The sequence below is a fragment of the Impatiens glandulifera genome, chromosome 7, assembly GCF_907164915.1.
Source record: "Impatiens glandulifera chromosome 7, dImpGla2.1, whole genome shotgun sequence".
NCBI lineage: Eukaryota > Viridiplantae > Streptophyta > Magnoliopsida > Ericales > Balsaminaceae > Impatiens > Impatiens glandulifera.
The window spans coordinates 22242624-22258578 of NC_061868.1; the positions used below are offsets into that span (position 1 = coordinate 22242624).

Here is a 15955-nt window from a genome sequence, read left to right on the forward strand (position 1 = left end):
CAAGGTACTCTGTTTCAGCTGTAGACGTGGCAACCGACGTCTTCTTCTTGCTAAACCATGAGATAACACGATCTCCAAGGAACTGACAAGTTCCACTCGTGCTCTTCTATCAATTTTGCAACCTGCATAATCTACATCTGAGAAACTGGTCAAATTGAAATTGGAATCCTTCAAATACCACAGTCCCACATTTTGAGTTCCCTTTAAATATTTAAGAATGCGTTTAGTAGCAGTAAAGTGAGAGAGTTTAGGATTATCCTGAAATCTTCCACAGACACCAACAGTAAATTGAATGTTTGGTCTACTGACAGTGACATAGAGCAAAGACCCGATAAGGCCTCTATATGCAGTGACATCTACACTTTGGCCACCTTCATCTTTGTCCAATTTACTAAAGGTGCTCATTGGAGTGGCTGCAGTAGAGCAACTCTCCATCCCAATCTTCTTTAGCAACTCTTTCGTATAGTTGGCCTGATTGATGAAGGTTCCTTTCTCCAGCTGACGAACTTGAAGCCCGAGGAAGAAAGTTAATTCTCCCATCATGCTCATTTCAAATTTGTCCTACATCAGCTTAGCAAATTTCTCATACAATTTTGGATTAGTTGAACCAAATATAATGTCATCAACATATATTTGAACAAGCAGAATGTGAGAATCTTTAGTGAATCTAAACAATGTTTTATCAACAGTTCCAATAACAAAATCATGATCAAACAGAAATTCAGTCAACGTATCATACCAAGCTCTAGGAGCTGGTTTCAGACCATACAAGGCGTTATGAAGTTTATAAACATGATTTGGTAATGTATGATCTATAAAACTAGGGGGTTGCTCATCATAAACATCTTCATTTCATTTGCCATTTAAAATGCACTTTTCACATCCATTTGAAAGACTTTAAAATTCTTAAATGATGCATACGCTAGGAAGATTCTAATTGCCTCAAGTCTTGCTACAGGTGCAAAAGACTCATCAAATTCGATACCTTCCTCATGCTTGTATCCTTGAGAAACTAAAGGGGCTTTGTTTCTAATAACTAACCTATCTTCACTAAGCTTGTTTCTAAAGACCCATCTTGTTCCTATGACTGACTGGTCAGTTGGTCTAGGAGTTAGATGCAACACTTTATTTCTCACAAATTGGCTTAACTTCTCTTGCATAAAATTTATCCAATCTGGATCAACCACTGCTTCACCAATTTTCTTGGGTACAATCTGAGAAATATATGCAGAATTGGTCATTTCATCCATCAATTGACGTCTTGTCCTTCGAGAAGAGAAGGGATTTCCGATGATCAATTCAGGTGGATGATTCTTGTTCCATCTGAAGTTGGATCCAAATGGATTGGTCATTTGAACAGGTGACTTTGCGACGTCCGAACTCTCAATAGTCTGTTGAAAAGGAGTTTGTACGTCTGGTTGGATTTCAACCGGATCAGCCACAGGGTCAGACACCGAAATCCATTTATCCAAAACTTCTTCCTCACATACAGACTCAAGACTTGTTGCTTCTAGTCTGTTAGTAAAGTCAATGGGATCAATGGATTTTCTCTGAACAGGCTCATCAAAGACTATATGGAGGGATTCCTCAACAGTTTGTGTTATGTTATTATATACTCTGTAAGCCTTGCTTACTGAGGAATATCCCAACATGAATCCCTCATCTACTTTAGCATCAAAAGTGGTCAAGTAAACCTTTTTATTGTTATGAATAAAACATTTACACCCAAATACTTTGAAGTATGAAGCTGTGGGAATTCTCTCGTAATACAGCTCATTGATCGATTTTGTGTGTAACAAGCAGTGTTTATGGCTTCTGTCCAGAACCTCTGAGGTACGTCTGATTCAGCTAGCATAGATCTCGTAGCTTCCTTCAGAGTCCTCACTCTTCTCTCAACAATGCCATTCTTTTGTGGAGTTCTAGCACTAGACAACTCGTGGCTAATCCCAGACTCCTCGAGATAAGATGAGAGGTATCTGTTAGTGAACTCAGTTCCCTGGTCACTTCTATTGCATGCAATATTCAAAGATTTCTGATTCTGAATTCTTTTTATTATTCTAATCAAGTTTTCAGCAGTTTTATCCTTTGATGGTAAAAATGCTACCCATGTAAATCGCGAAAAGTTATCAATAACAATTAGGGTAAATCTTATCCCTCCTAGGCTCTTTACATGGATTGGACCAAACAGATCCATATGCAATAATTCTAAGCAACGGATGGATTGAGATTTCCCTTTACTTTTAAACGATGATCTACCCTGTTTGCCTAATTGGCAAGCAGAGCATACATTGTCCTTAGAAAACTGAAATTTAAGTACGCCAATAGCTAAGTTGTTTCAATAAATATTGTTGATGGTTTTAAAATCCAGATGGTTTAACCTTTTATTCCATAACTATTTCTGGTCGTTTTTGGCAATCATGTACATAGGATCAGAGGATTCTTTTTGCCAATTCATTTTATATGAATTTTGTTAGATAAAATTAGACCGGTTAATAGAACTTAATACAAATAAACTTCCTATGCAGGAACAGACAATGAACCGGACCGGTCAAATCAATGAACCGGTTAAGAAGCTCTACCGGTCAAGTTATCAAACCAAACAAAAACCTGACCGAACAAGAAAAGACAAGATCGGTCAAAACCGAAGGCCAGAAACACCAGATAGTCGGTCATTAACCGACCAGAAGCCAAAACAGTAACCGGAAGCCATCCGGTTAAGACAAATAATCGACCAGCATAAGAAGATACTTCGGGTATTTGTTGAGAATGATACCAAAGGAACAGACTGAACATTTCCATATTCATACAAGTCTGAGGAAAGTCTGCAGGCTGCAGAAAACCGTCCTACAAGATCTTTCCACTTCAGGATAAATCAGAAAGGCAATCTTCCAAGTACAGACAACTGTCTAACCGACAGTTACCACATTGAGTAAAAGACAAACTAGCCGGTTTGACCTACATACTGGAAGAACAGACCGCCAGGTCTGAAAAGTTGACCGCCATGTCTGAATCACTGAACCTCTGCTCAACCAATCAAATTCAAGGAAATGAAATGTGACCGTTGGCACATTTCACCTATAAAAGGAGGAACTGAAGAGGAGCAAATGCGGGACATAGTGGACAATTAATTTACACGTGATAAGAGTGTGTTCTTTCTCTAGAAAGCTTAAGTGCTAAGTTAAAGTGTAATTCTACAATTTCGGTTAAAATTGTACGAGTGTTATCGAGCAGGAAATAAGTCTCGATCGGATTGTATTTGTATTCCTTAGTGAATATCCTTCTCGCGGTTTCGAGAGGAAGGGGTGACGTAGGAGTTTTATCTCCGAACATCCATAAAAACCTGCCTTGTTATTTACTTTCAGCCTGATTTACTTTATAACCTAGCTTTACTAACCTACCTACACCGCTATGACCGACTCTACACTACCTAAACCGAATCACTAAGTTACAAAACCGACCTAGCAACTTCCAAACCTGTCCTATCCAAAAACCGGTTCTGCCTATCTCGTAAGTGTGCTGCTTCAACCTGAAACAAACCTCTTCCGCGCTTGAACCTAGTTCAAGGGTTTGTGACAGTTTGTGTAGTATTGAAACCCCGGTATTAATCTTTAACCGGATTAATCACCACCTTTGAGTGAGACGCGCTGACCGGCGCAACCCCGGTCCTCCAGCCGCGACCTAGATCCTAACAATTGGTATCAGAGCAGTTAGTTTCAATACTCAAGCAAGCATATCGTTCGATAGGCCCCCTATGCTAGAAGGTGATGACTTTGCCAACTGGAAGGCACGCATGCACCTACACTTAATCACCATGGATGATGAGATGCAGTTCATCATAGCAGAAGGACCGATAATCATTGATAAGGACAGGAAGGATTGGACAGCTGAAGATAGGAGAAGAAATAACCTGGATAACCATGCCAGAAACCGGATCTCCAACGGTGTGGACAGAAACACGTACTGCAAGATCAGAGACTGCAAAACCGTAAAGGAAACATAGGACACGGTCATTCAGATTCATGAGGGAAATGAAAGAACCAAGGAAAACAAGGTAATGGTAGCTACTCAGAAGTTTGAAAACATCAAGATGAAACTGGGAGAAACAATGAGAGAATACAGTGATCGATTCACAGGTGTGTTAGATGAGCTAACAACTCTTGGCAAGAGGTATGATAACAAGGAGGTCATCATGAAAGCATTAAGATCTCTTCCAAGTGCATGGAACATAAAAACAATGGTGATGAGGGAATCAAACTGCCTAAGCAAGATGGACATGTAAGGAAGGTCGGAACGATCTGTGCATTTCCCAAGGTCTTTAGATCCGGACTCCCAACCCAACAAGGTAACTACATGATGTATTCGAAGATCTTAAGGCATATGAGTTCGAAATGAGATCTAGGACTGAAGAAGAAGTTTCAGCCTCAACCTCAACCAGAGCATTGATCACATCCACAGAACCGGTTGTACCTGCACCGATCAGAACCGCCGAACAGTTCACCGAGGATGCCATGGCAATGCTTGCACAGAAATTTGGGAGGTTCATGAAAAGGAGCCAACCGACAAACAACTACAACTATGGTGATAAATATAATGTAAGATGCTATAACTGTAACTGTTTGGGACACTTCAAGTGGGAATGAAAGAAAACCGAGGAGGGATGACCGGAAACCGGATAACCAAAATAACCGAAATAACTATCAACAAACCGGTGAAGGAAGCGAGGTTCAGAAAGCACTGATAGCCGGTGATGGAGGAAGCCTATGGGCTCATAGTGACAGTGATGATGAACTCACATGCCTCATGGCAAATGAGGAACAAATATTTGACTCTCCTTGTGAAGAATTTACTAAAGATGAGTTATATAATGCATTAAATGATATGGTAGCAGAGTATAAAAATCTACTAGCCCTATTACCTAAGCAACCCAACTTTAGAGCCGACCTCATGATACCCATCTTAACCGAACCAGAGATCATACAACCTGATGAAACCCCTACCTTAGAAACCGAACTAGCACCTGAACTATCCTATGAAACCGAACAGTTCAATGAGGCAGTTCGAGAATTGACCGAGGAGAAAAATGCCCGACTCCAGTATAAAATGGCCGCGTATAAGAGATCTAGTGAAATGGTAAAGAAGATGAGTAGTTATAAAAGACACCCTTTTTGCATGTTTGGTCTAGGTTACAAAAACAATAGATCCCAAAACCAAAAACCCGTAGACAAAGTAAGGCTCACAAAGGATGATCTTCCCCTTATAAGTTTTATAAGAAGTTCCTTAAACGCTGAAGAGGAATTGACCGCCTATTATACGGAAGAAAAACTAACCTATGTAGGTCCAACTGATTCTGAGAAATGGCTTCACCCTAAGAAAAGGAAAGCCAACCTGTTCAATAATAGAAAAGTCAACCCACAACCGCATAGGACAAACCTAAGATCATCCCCACACAAGACCTTCTTAGAAAAACCGAAAGACTCAAAACCGAGTGTCAGAAAGATAGTTAAGACATTGACCAGGAAAGTTGTCCGGTTTGTCAAGGTCTGGATACCTAAGGGACTAATTGCATGTGGACCCAATTAAATGTGGGTACCAAATAGTTGTAAATATGTACATTTTGCAAGATTTAAAGAAACGGCTAGGAAACTCTGAATGGTACTTGGATAGTGGTTGCTCCAGGCATCAGAATAGAAACCGGTGCACTAATCACCTTCGGTGACAACTCAAAAGGAAGAACTGTGGGCAAGGGTAAGATTGTCCATGGTAACCTAACAATTGATAATGTACTCTTAGTTGAAAACCTACGTTTTAATTTGCTAAGCATTAGTCAAATGTGTGATGCTGGGTACACTGTAGAATTTCATAAACATGCATGCTTAGTTAAGAACTCTCAAGGTACCATACTACTAACCGGAAATAGGATAGGAAATATTTACAAGGTAGACTGGAAAACTAAAGTAGAATATCCTGTTTGCATGATAGCCAAGATTGATCAAACCTGGCTGTGGCATAAGAGACTAAATCATCTGAACATGAAAACCTTAAACTATATTCGCGGTAAAAAGTTAGTCGACGGAATTCCTGACATAGTATTTAATAAGGATAAGGTTTGTTCAGCGTGTCAAATGGGTAAACAAACTAGGTCAACCTTTAAGAGTAAAGGACACATTTAATCTAACCGATGCTTAGACCTTCTTCACATGGATTTATTTGGACCAATTCAGGTCATCAGCCTAGGAGGTATGCTTTACACTATGGTAGTTGTTGATGATTATTCTAGGTATACATGGGTAATATTCTTACCATCCAAACGTGAAACCGCATCAAATTTGATCACACTGCTTAAACGTTTGCAAAATGAAAAATCAATACGCATTAATAGCATTAGAAGTGATAGAGGTACCGAATTTACAAATAGTACTTTAACCGCATTTCTTGATGAATCCGGTATTAGACATGAGTTGTCTAGTGCTAGGACTCCACAACAAAACGGCCTGGCCGAGAGAAGAAACCGAACTCTCAAGGAAGTCGCACGGTCCATGATAGCCGACTCGGGTATTGCTCAAAAATTTTGGGCTGAGGCTATCAATACTGCATGTTACACACAAAACCGGTCTTTAATTAACAAGTTTACAACAAAACACCTTATGAGGTTTACTTTAACAGGGTTCCTAATCTCAAGTACCTTAAGATTTTCGGTTGTAAATGCTACATTCACATAAATGGTAAAACTTATCTTTCTGCTTTTGATGCAAAAACCGATACTGGGATCATGTTAGGTTACTCAACAGTAAGTAAAGCATATAGAGTATATAACAATAGAACCTTAACCGTAGAGGAATCACTTCATGTTGTTTTCGATGAATCGGTTGAAAGTAACACTACATCATGCTTTGATCTACACAACAGACTGGAAAATAACAATATCCATTCTGATAGTGAAGATGAAATTCCGGTTTTCAGGCGGTTTGTCCATGACCAAATGGGTAATGATGAAACCCAGCCGGATCAAGCTGTCCCACGACAGGAAGCTGATATATCGGTCCAAACCGAGGAAATCGGTCGGTCTGACATCCTTGTTCAGCCTACCGATATGTCTAGCCTTGATCAAGTAAACGGTAATTTGGTAGAGATCCCTAAACCGAATTTCAAAAGGAACACTAAACATCCTCCAGAGCTAATTATAGGTGACCCTTCAGAACCTGTTCGAACTAGGCGTCAAATTCTGGAGGAATACTTTAATTCCGCCTTTATATCCCAGATTGAGCCGAAAAGAGTGGATGAAGCATTGTCAGATCCGGATTGGATCTTGGGAATGCAAGAAGAGTTAAACTAGTTCAAGAGTAATAAAGTCTGGTACCTAGTCCTTAGACCGAAAGATCAACCGGTCATAGGAACAAGATGGGTATTTAGAAATAAACTCAATGAAGACAGTTTGGTCACGAGGAACAAAGCCAGATTAGTGGCACAAGGTTACAAACAGGAAGAAGGCATTGATTTTGAAGAATCATTTGCTCCTGTAGCTAGGATTGAAGCTATTAGGATTTTTCTAGCTTTTGCTGCCTTCAAAAATTTTAAGCTTTTCCAAATGGATGTTAAAAGTGCATTTTTGAATGGTGACCTACGTGAAGAGGTATATGTTGAACAACCATCCGGTTTCAAAAATGCTGAACTACCCAACCATGTATACCGGTTAAACAAAGCTTTATACGGTCTAAAGCAAGCTCCTAGAGCCTGGTATGACACACTAACCGCATTTCTGTTAAAACATGACTTCACCATCGGTTCGGTGGATAAAACGTTATTTAAGTTTGAGAAAAAGGAACATATCCTACTTATTCAAATCTATGTAGATGATATCATCTTTGGTTCAACCGATCCTAAGCTATGTGACAAATTCTCAACCTTGATGACTAACAAATTTGAAATGAGTATGATGGGAGAATTAAGCTTCTTCCTAGGTCTTTAGGTTAAGCAACTCGAAGAAGGAACTTTCATTAGCCAACCTAATTACACTAAAGAATTATTAAAGAAATTTGGGATGGATACATGCTCCTCAGCGGCTACTCCAATGAGCTCATCGGTCAAATTGGACAAAGATGATGAGGGTCAAGCAGTAGACCTGACCGCTTACCGAGGCATCATCGGTTCTCTTCTATACCTGACAGCAAGTAGACCGGATATTCTATTTGCAGTCGGTGTGTGTGGAAGATTCCAAGCCAACCCAAAACAGTCTCACTATACAGCCGCAAAGCGAATCTTGAAATACCTAAAGGGAACACCTGACGTTGGCTTGTGGTATCCAAAGGACTCATCCTTTAACCTAACGAGTTATTCAGATGCAGACTATGCAGGTTGCAAGGTTGATAGAAAAAGCACCAGCGGAACATGCCAATTTCTAGGTGATCGGCTTGTTTCATGGCACAGCAAGAAACAAACATCAGTTGCCACATCAACCGCAGAAGCTGAATACCTGGCAGCCGGAAGCTGCTGTTCACAACTTCTTTGGATCCAACAACAACTGAAGGATTTCGGTGTCACGGCCGAAGAATCCCCAATCTTCTGTGATAACACAAGTGCCATAACAATCACCTACAACCCGGTTCTACACTCTAGAACCAAGCACATTGACATAAGGCACCACTTCATTTAGGAACATGTCATGCTGAAGCATATCCGGCTGGAATACGTATCGACAGATCAACAAGTAGCCGATATCTTCACAAAGCCTCTGCAGGAAGCTATGTTTTCTCAATTCAGACTCACACTCGGTTTGACCGATATTAGTTAGATCATCCCTAAGGATGCTTAAAAAGGGAAATCGGTTCGGACAGATAAAATCGGTAGTTCCTCCTAAATTGCCGAACTTCAAATTTCCCAAGGTATCTATGGAAGAACCGCCTGGTCTATCAGACAGAGTAAACCGACCGGTTATTTAGTGCATGCACCAAATAACCGCATCGGGACGAACAACTGATAACTGATCGGTTCGGAAATAGTCTATCTAAGATTATTTGGTCTTCGAACAAAAGTGGAATAATTACCTGTGTTTAAACTTATCTGTCCTGAAATATTACCTTTTCAAAGTAAAATGATAACACCTCAAAAGACGTGAAGATTTGATATCTTTTATGGTCCAGATCTATGACCAACATCCTAGGCTGTAGACATGCTTATTTCATGCAAAACTCTTTATCCTATGGTTAATAGACATTATTACCTGTGATACACTGGATAATAAGATCCTCTCTCCACTAGTATATAAGTTGAACAAACCTTAAACAAAACAATCACAAGTTATAACTCATCCTCTCACTAAGACAAAATGTCTCAGTTTCCAAATCTGCTCAAAGCACTGAGCATTATGAAGTCTTCAAGATGATCAAGTCACTTGAAGATACTAGTCTCCAACACTTTCTAGATGACAAGCATGTCATCTATTATGAATCGGTCCTGGAGTTCTTTTACAATGCCAGGGTTTTTCGTGGAACTCCTCACTTTGACACACATATTCAGTCAAAAGTGGGAGGAATCGTTTTCGATTTTACCGAAAACGACTTTGCAAGATGCTTTGACATACCAAAGCAAGGGCTGACCGACCTCAATGTGCCGGCTGAACTAAAAGCCGAGATCTCTTTAGCCTTTGCCCGGTCAAATCAACGAGTTGATGACCACGGTGCCAAGTCAATGTTAAAAGCTGAGTATCAGCTTCTCAACGACGTGATCGGTCGAGGCATCCTGGGAAGAGATGTGACCAACACGTATTGCACCGCTGCCTTCAATATCATGGCCGCCATAACCACCGGCACACCGGTCAACTGGTTAAGGGTGTTGTTCGACGTCCTAATCTGGATGATTGGCGTTCGAACAGTCGGTCTCGTTCCTCAACTAAGCTGTCTGCTTCTGGAGCTTGGAGTTCCAACCTGTCCGGGCGAAGGGTTGAACCAAGCCCAGGTACTCACCAAGGAAGTTACCGATTGATTTTATGAGCGATTTGAAAAGGCTTGGAAGAGGAGGAACCGCCACATCACCTCCAACGGCCACACCAACTCCAACGGATATTAAGTCACCTCTTCTTACAACCTGTCATTTTGCTGCACGCACCGGTTGTATATTTGTTCAACTCTATCATGATCACTTCGGCCTAGTTTATGTTATCTTCGGTTTCAATCGGTTACTCTTCAGTTTGTTGTTGCATCCGTCATTAATGAAAAGTAACATTTAATTAATTAAGTAACTCCCAACTACATGAATAATTACTACCCAACTAACCTGGTTACCTTTGGACTAAATCCCTACCTCGAGTTCCGCAATCGGTCAAAAGTAACCTCTTCCCAATACACTTTGGAAACATAAATATTCTCTTCTCTAATAAGACAAAACTGATCTTCAATGTTGATATTTCCCCTCCAAAACCGGATCTATATAAAGAGCCATCCCCTAATCAACTTAACACATCTCAAAAACAAAAATCCCTTGAACTCCATCTCTCTCTTAGCAAAGTTTGAATCATGCCGAGCCGAACTCTACCAAACTTCCTAAGCATTGATTTTGACTCATGCCTGGAGATCAATGATCAAGAAACAAAGGAGATGTTGTTTGAATCCCTCATTGACACCAGTCTTCGCACCTTTCTCGAAGAATCCGGCCCTATACTCCTTGAGGATGTCAAAACTTTCTTCAGAAGTGCTTGCATAAGAGGAAACTACATTGTTTCCACGGTGAGAGATCACACCTTCTGGCTGGATGAAGCCGAATTTGCTCAAATATTCAACCTGCCCACCGAAGGGTTTTCGGATTTCCCGCCCCGGGAAGGCAGCGCCGTGGAATCTTATGCTCGGCTGTTCTCCGGAACCAGGGTACCGGTGGAGAACAACGGGTCAAAGACCTGTCTTCGCTTTCACATCCAGCTTCTCTCCTTGAAATTATCAATCGCTCCTTAATCTGCCAATCCCCCAACCAGCGCTACTCCAAAAAGGTGTACAACATGATGACCTACATCATGAGTTATGCTCCCATAAATTAGTCATCGGTCATATTCAACAACCTGAAAACTATGGTGTTGACCAAAAGAGGTCTCGGCTATGCTCCTCACATCAGTCGACTCATTCTCAAGTACCGTCCAGAATTTGGACCAGGTACACCGGCATCTCTTTCAAACATTCTTGATGTGGATGAGGTGGAGGACAAGTTCTCTAGGATGGTTATTGCTTAAGTTGTATCGTCATCTCTTTTGTACTCCTTTTCTTTATATTTTCAAACCGATCCATATATCGGTTTCTATCTTGTACCTTTATTCAATGAAAATCCATTTCAGTTTTATAACCGGGTCAAAAGTTGCAAAAACTCCGATCACTCATCTAGCTAACCGGTTGATATTTCTAAACAACCTTGTCTTCATTAAAATATCCGGTCAAATTCATAAACCGCATCTTCGCGGCTAATAAATAACATTAGTTAATAGACGGTTCTCAAAAGAACCGATTGTTCAAAGGTTAAAACAATAGTCCAATCGAAATTTTTGGAGGGAAATTTCCCGCCCAAAAAACTCCCGCTCATAAATCCCGTCTTTGGTTTCCCGCTCTGAATTACCGCCCTTTTTTGTTTACCGCCTTTGATTTGCCGTCCAATTCACTTGGAGGAAAAATTCCCGCCCAAAGATGATGGGACGGTTTGCGACGGTTGAGCTTCCAAACCGCGCCTATAAAAAGAGACTTTGGCCATTTCATTTCATTCTTACGCGAAATATCTTTCTCTCTCTAGCTCTCAAACTCTCTCAAAGCGGTTTTTCTCTTGTTCTCTCGATTCAATCATCAACAATAGGTCGTGATTCCGCATTGTTCAAACATATCATCCAGGTGGACTTTGAGGAAATCAGACAAAACGGTTCGGCTCCGGCAAAGGAAGTTCTATCCCGGATTTCCGAAGCCGGTCTCGAATACTTCTTAGGTGGTCCTTTTTTTCTATACAAGGAAGCGGTTGAAGAATTCTTTAATACCGCATCTCTCTCTGGCAGTACAATAACCGCAACCGTTGGCGGCAAACAGTTCGACATAACCAAAGAGTCGGTTGCAGAAATCCTACGCCTTCCAACAGATGGGCGCAACGCTTCGATGGATCTAGATCGAAAAACATTCGAGACGGCTTGCCAAATTCTCTCGGAAACCGCGGTTCCTGTAGAGGTATCCGGAAAGAAATCAACATTGCGACCGGAATACATACCGCTGTGTGACATCTTCACCAAGTCGGTTCAGGCGAGAGGTGGAAATTTCGACAACCTCACCAAGGCAAAAATCGAGATGCTTGTCGGTCTACTAAACGGAATAAATGTTAATTAGGCAAAGGAGGTCTTCAACAATCTAAAGGACATGGTGAAACCGGATTCCACCCGGTCATGGGGATACGCCATCCCACTCGGGAGGATCATGCTCCACAACAACATCAACACCGGTCCGGGTGTTATTCTTTCTTCAAGCAAGATCATAAGGTCTCGCCAATTCTTAAAAAAGAAGAAGCCGGCCCCCGGTTCTATAGGTGGCAGGAGGAAGAAGTCTGCCGCTAAGAAACCGGCTCCGGTAAAGGGCAGGTCGGGAAGCAAGAAGGACAAACAACCGATAGAATTTACGGAACCGCCCTCTGAAACGCGAGATGATGACGATTCGGCCTCAAGCTCCGACCGAACCGCCTCACATTATACCGATGAAAATCTATCCGGCAAAGAAAAGGAACCGACTGAAGAAGAAGAACAATCGGCAAGTCTTGAAAATGCCGATACCGGTGCAGACGGTCCTAGGTAAGAAGACGTCCACAATACAAACAATATTCAGGAGGTGGCCGAGAATATAGTACGCAGAATCATGGAGGAAATCGATCTGCAAGCTCATGCGGCATCCGAAGTATATAGTGAGTGGTTCCGGATCTGGTGCGAAAATTTCTTCAAACATATGCTACCGGGCATAACCACTGGACAAAGATTCGAAAGGTTGATGGAAATAGAAGAAGACGTTATCAGCCTAACAAATACTAAGGATCATAACGAAGCCATGGACCGACACGCCATAGTAGAACCGCGTGCTCGGCTACAAAAGCTAACCGAACATATGCGAAAGCTTACAGAAAGGTATATTCCAGGAACACCGAAGTCTCAACTACAACTCTTGGTGTTGGATATCCTTGCGGTAAAGAAAGAGGAGTTCATCGACGAGGTAGCGCGGCTTGAAGCGGTGCGCGAACAGAAAGCTACAACGCAATCTCCAACTTTTGAGACCGGTGACGGTCAGAACCCAGGCGATCAGTCTCCTCTAGCGGATCCGGCTATCAACGAAACCGACGAAAGGACAGAGACTCCTTTCACCGACCCACGCGCATCTGTTCAAACCAGGGATTCAGAATCGGCCGTCACAGAAGAAAGAGTCAAGTCTCTCATTCAAGAGTTTGTCAACGACGCGGTTAAGCCCTGGAAGAAGAAAGCTAAGAGGGTCGCGGTTCAAGCATTCAAGATGGCCGAGACAACAAGGAATGATCTTGGGAAGGCAAACGAGCGGATCACAAAGGTCGAAGTCAACTACCGTGACGACAATGTTCTGTACGACGTTCATCTTAGGCGAACCGTAGCCTTGGAAGATACGACCTCAAAGTTGGTGGATGACTTGGAACGGTTTTTCAAAGGAAAACCGAGCAACGACTTACAAAGGTCGATGAGGACCTGGGGCGGTCAAGCACCGAAGCTGGTTCAATACTCAACAGAGTCATAAGCCTCGAAGAAAAGAATGCAAGCCTTGAGGAACGAAATACCAAACTTGAAGCCAACCTTAAGGCGGTCACCGAACAGGTGAATGAATTGATAAAGGCCAAGCTGGCTGCCGATAAAGCGGTTGAGAAGGCAAACGCTCAGGCGGCTAAAGAACTTCAAGATGCGCTGGACGAAGAAACGTGGAAAACGAAGGAAGCACCGCGATTGTCTGATGCGGAATTGGCCGAACGCGCACGAAATGTAGCGGACAGAAATCCGAAACTCGTAAAAATCATGGCTGCAAAACAAGCCGAAGAGGCCAACCGGTTAAAAGCTCAGCAAGACACATACCACAATTTCGAAAAGGCTCACAAGAAGTCCAAGGCGGCTCCCTCCTCTTCGGTTCCGGCAACACGAAAAATAAAAGTTCCTTCAAGAAAGGCTCAAGTCACCGAGATGCTGGACAGGATCACCGATACGATTGTTGACACTTCACTGAACCCGGCTTTGCAAACCGAGGATGACTTCGAAGAGGACCTCGAGCAGCAACCCACAAGACAACGAGTTTTCAATGCGGTTCCAGTCAGCACGGTCGCTCAACCGTTCTCTCCTCACAAGGACACCACATAAGCAAGAGGTTCTTCTTCAAGGCCGGCTCAACCGGCTAGGGGACAACCAACAGATGACCTGATGGGAGACTTCCTGCCATCCAGATTGAACTAGGGGCTTTATTTTCCATCTCTACTTATGTTTATTTCGGTTTCTACATATATAATATTTTTGCCCTTTTGCGGTTATCTTTACTTATATATATATAGTTATTTTTGGAAAACTGGCCTATATTTGCATTCCAACTGGATTTTGAATATTTTAAATAAAATAATCAAAAAGGGAGAAATTGATAAGATAAAAGATAGAATTTTTCAAAATTTTCCAAAATTTTTCGAAAAATCCTCCCAAGTCAGTTTCCAAATATCCGGCCAAATAAAACTCACAAAACCGGCCTACATTTGCAATCTTACATGATTTTGATAATTTTAAATAAAATAATCAAAAAGGGAGAAATTGTTAGATAAAATGAGACCGGTTAATAGAACTTAACACAAATAAACTTCCTATGCAGGAACAGACAAAGAACCGGACCGATCAAATCAATGAACCGGTTAAGAAGCTCCACCGGTCAAGTTATCAAACCAAACAAAAACCTGACCGAACAAGAAAAGACAAGATCGGTCAAAACCGAAGGCCGGAAACACCAGATAGTCGGTCATTAACCGACCAGAAGCCAAAGCAATAACCGGAAGCCATCCGGTTAAGACAAATAACCGACCAGCATAAGAAGATACTTTGGGTATCTGTTGAGAATGATACCAAAGGAACAGACTAAACATTTCCATATTCATACAAGTCTGAGGAAAGTCTGCAGGCTGCAGAAAACCGTCCTACAAGATCTTTCCACTTCAGGATAAATCAGAAAGGTAATCTTTCAAGTACAGACAACTGTCTAACCGACAGTTACCACATTGAGTAAAAGACAAACCTAGCCAGTTTGACCTACATACTGGAAGAACAGACCGCTAGGTCTGAAAAGTTGACCGCCAGGTCTGAATCACTGAACCTCTGCTCAACCAATCAAATTCAAGGAAATGAAATGTGACCGTTGGCACATTTCACCTATAAAAGGAGGAGCTGAAGAGGAGCAAATGCGGGACACAGTGGACAATTAATTTACACGTGATAAGAGTGTGTTCTATCTCTAGAAAGCTTAAGTGCTAAGTTGAAGTGTAATTCTACAATTTCAGTTAAAATTGTACGAGTGTTATCGAGCAGGAAATAAGTCTCGATCGGATTGTATTTGTATTCCTTAGTGAATATCCTTCTCGCGGTTTCGAGAGGAAGGGGTGACGTAGGAGTTTTATCTCCGAACATCCATAAAAACCTGCCTTGTTATTTACTTTTAGCCTGATTTACTTTATAACCTAGCTTTACTAACCTACCTACATCGCTTTGACCGACTCTACACTACCTAAACCGAATCACTAAGTTACAAAACCGACCTAGCAACTTCCAAATCTGTCTTATCCAAAAACTGGTTCTTCCTATCCCGTAAGTGTGCTGCTTCAACCTGAAACAAACCTCTTCCGCGCTTGAACCTAGTTCAAGGGTTTGTGACAGTTTGTGTAGTATTGAAACCCCGGTATTAATCATTTACCGGATTAATCACCA

General features: G+C 41.7%; 1 protein-coding gene across 1 annotated transcript; it reads left to right on the plus strand.

Moving 5' to 3' along the window:
- Positions 1-12854: 12854 nt before the first annotated feature.
- LOC124909621 lies at positions 12855-14359 on the plus strand. Its single transcript, XM_047450285.1, has 3 exons — positions 12855-13654; positions 13744-14106; positions 14197-14359. The coding sequence occupies exons 1-3, from the start codon at positions 12855-12857 to the stop codon at positions 14357-14359; spliced, it is 1326 nt and encodes a 441-aa protein (XP_047306241.1).
- Positions 14360-15955: the final 1596 nt, after the last annotated feature.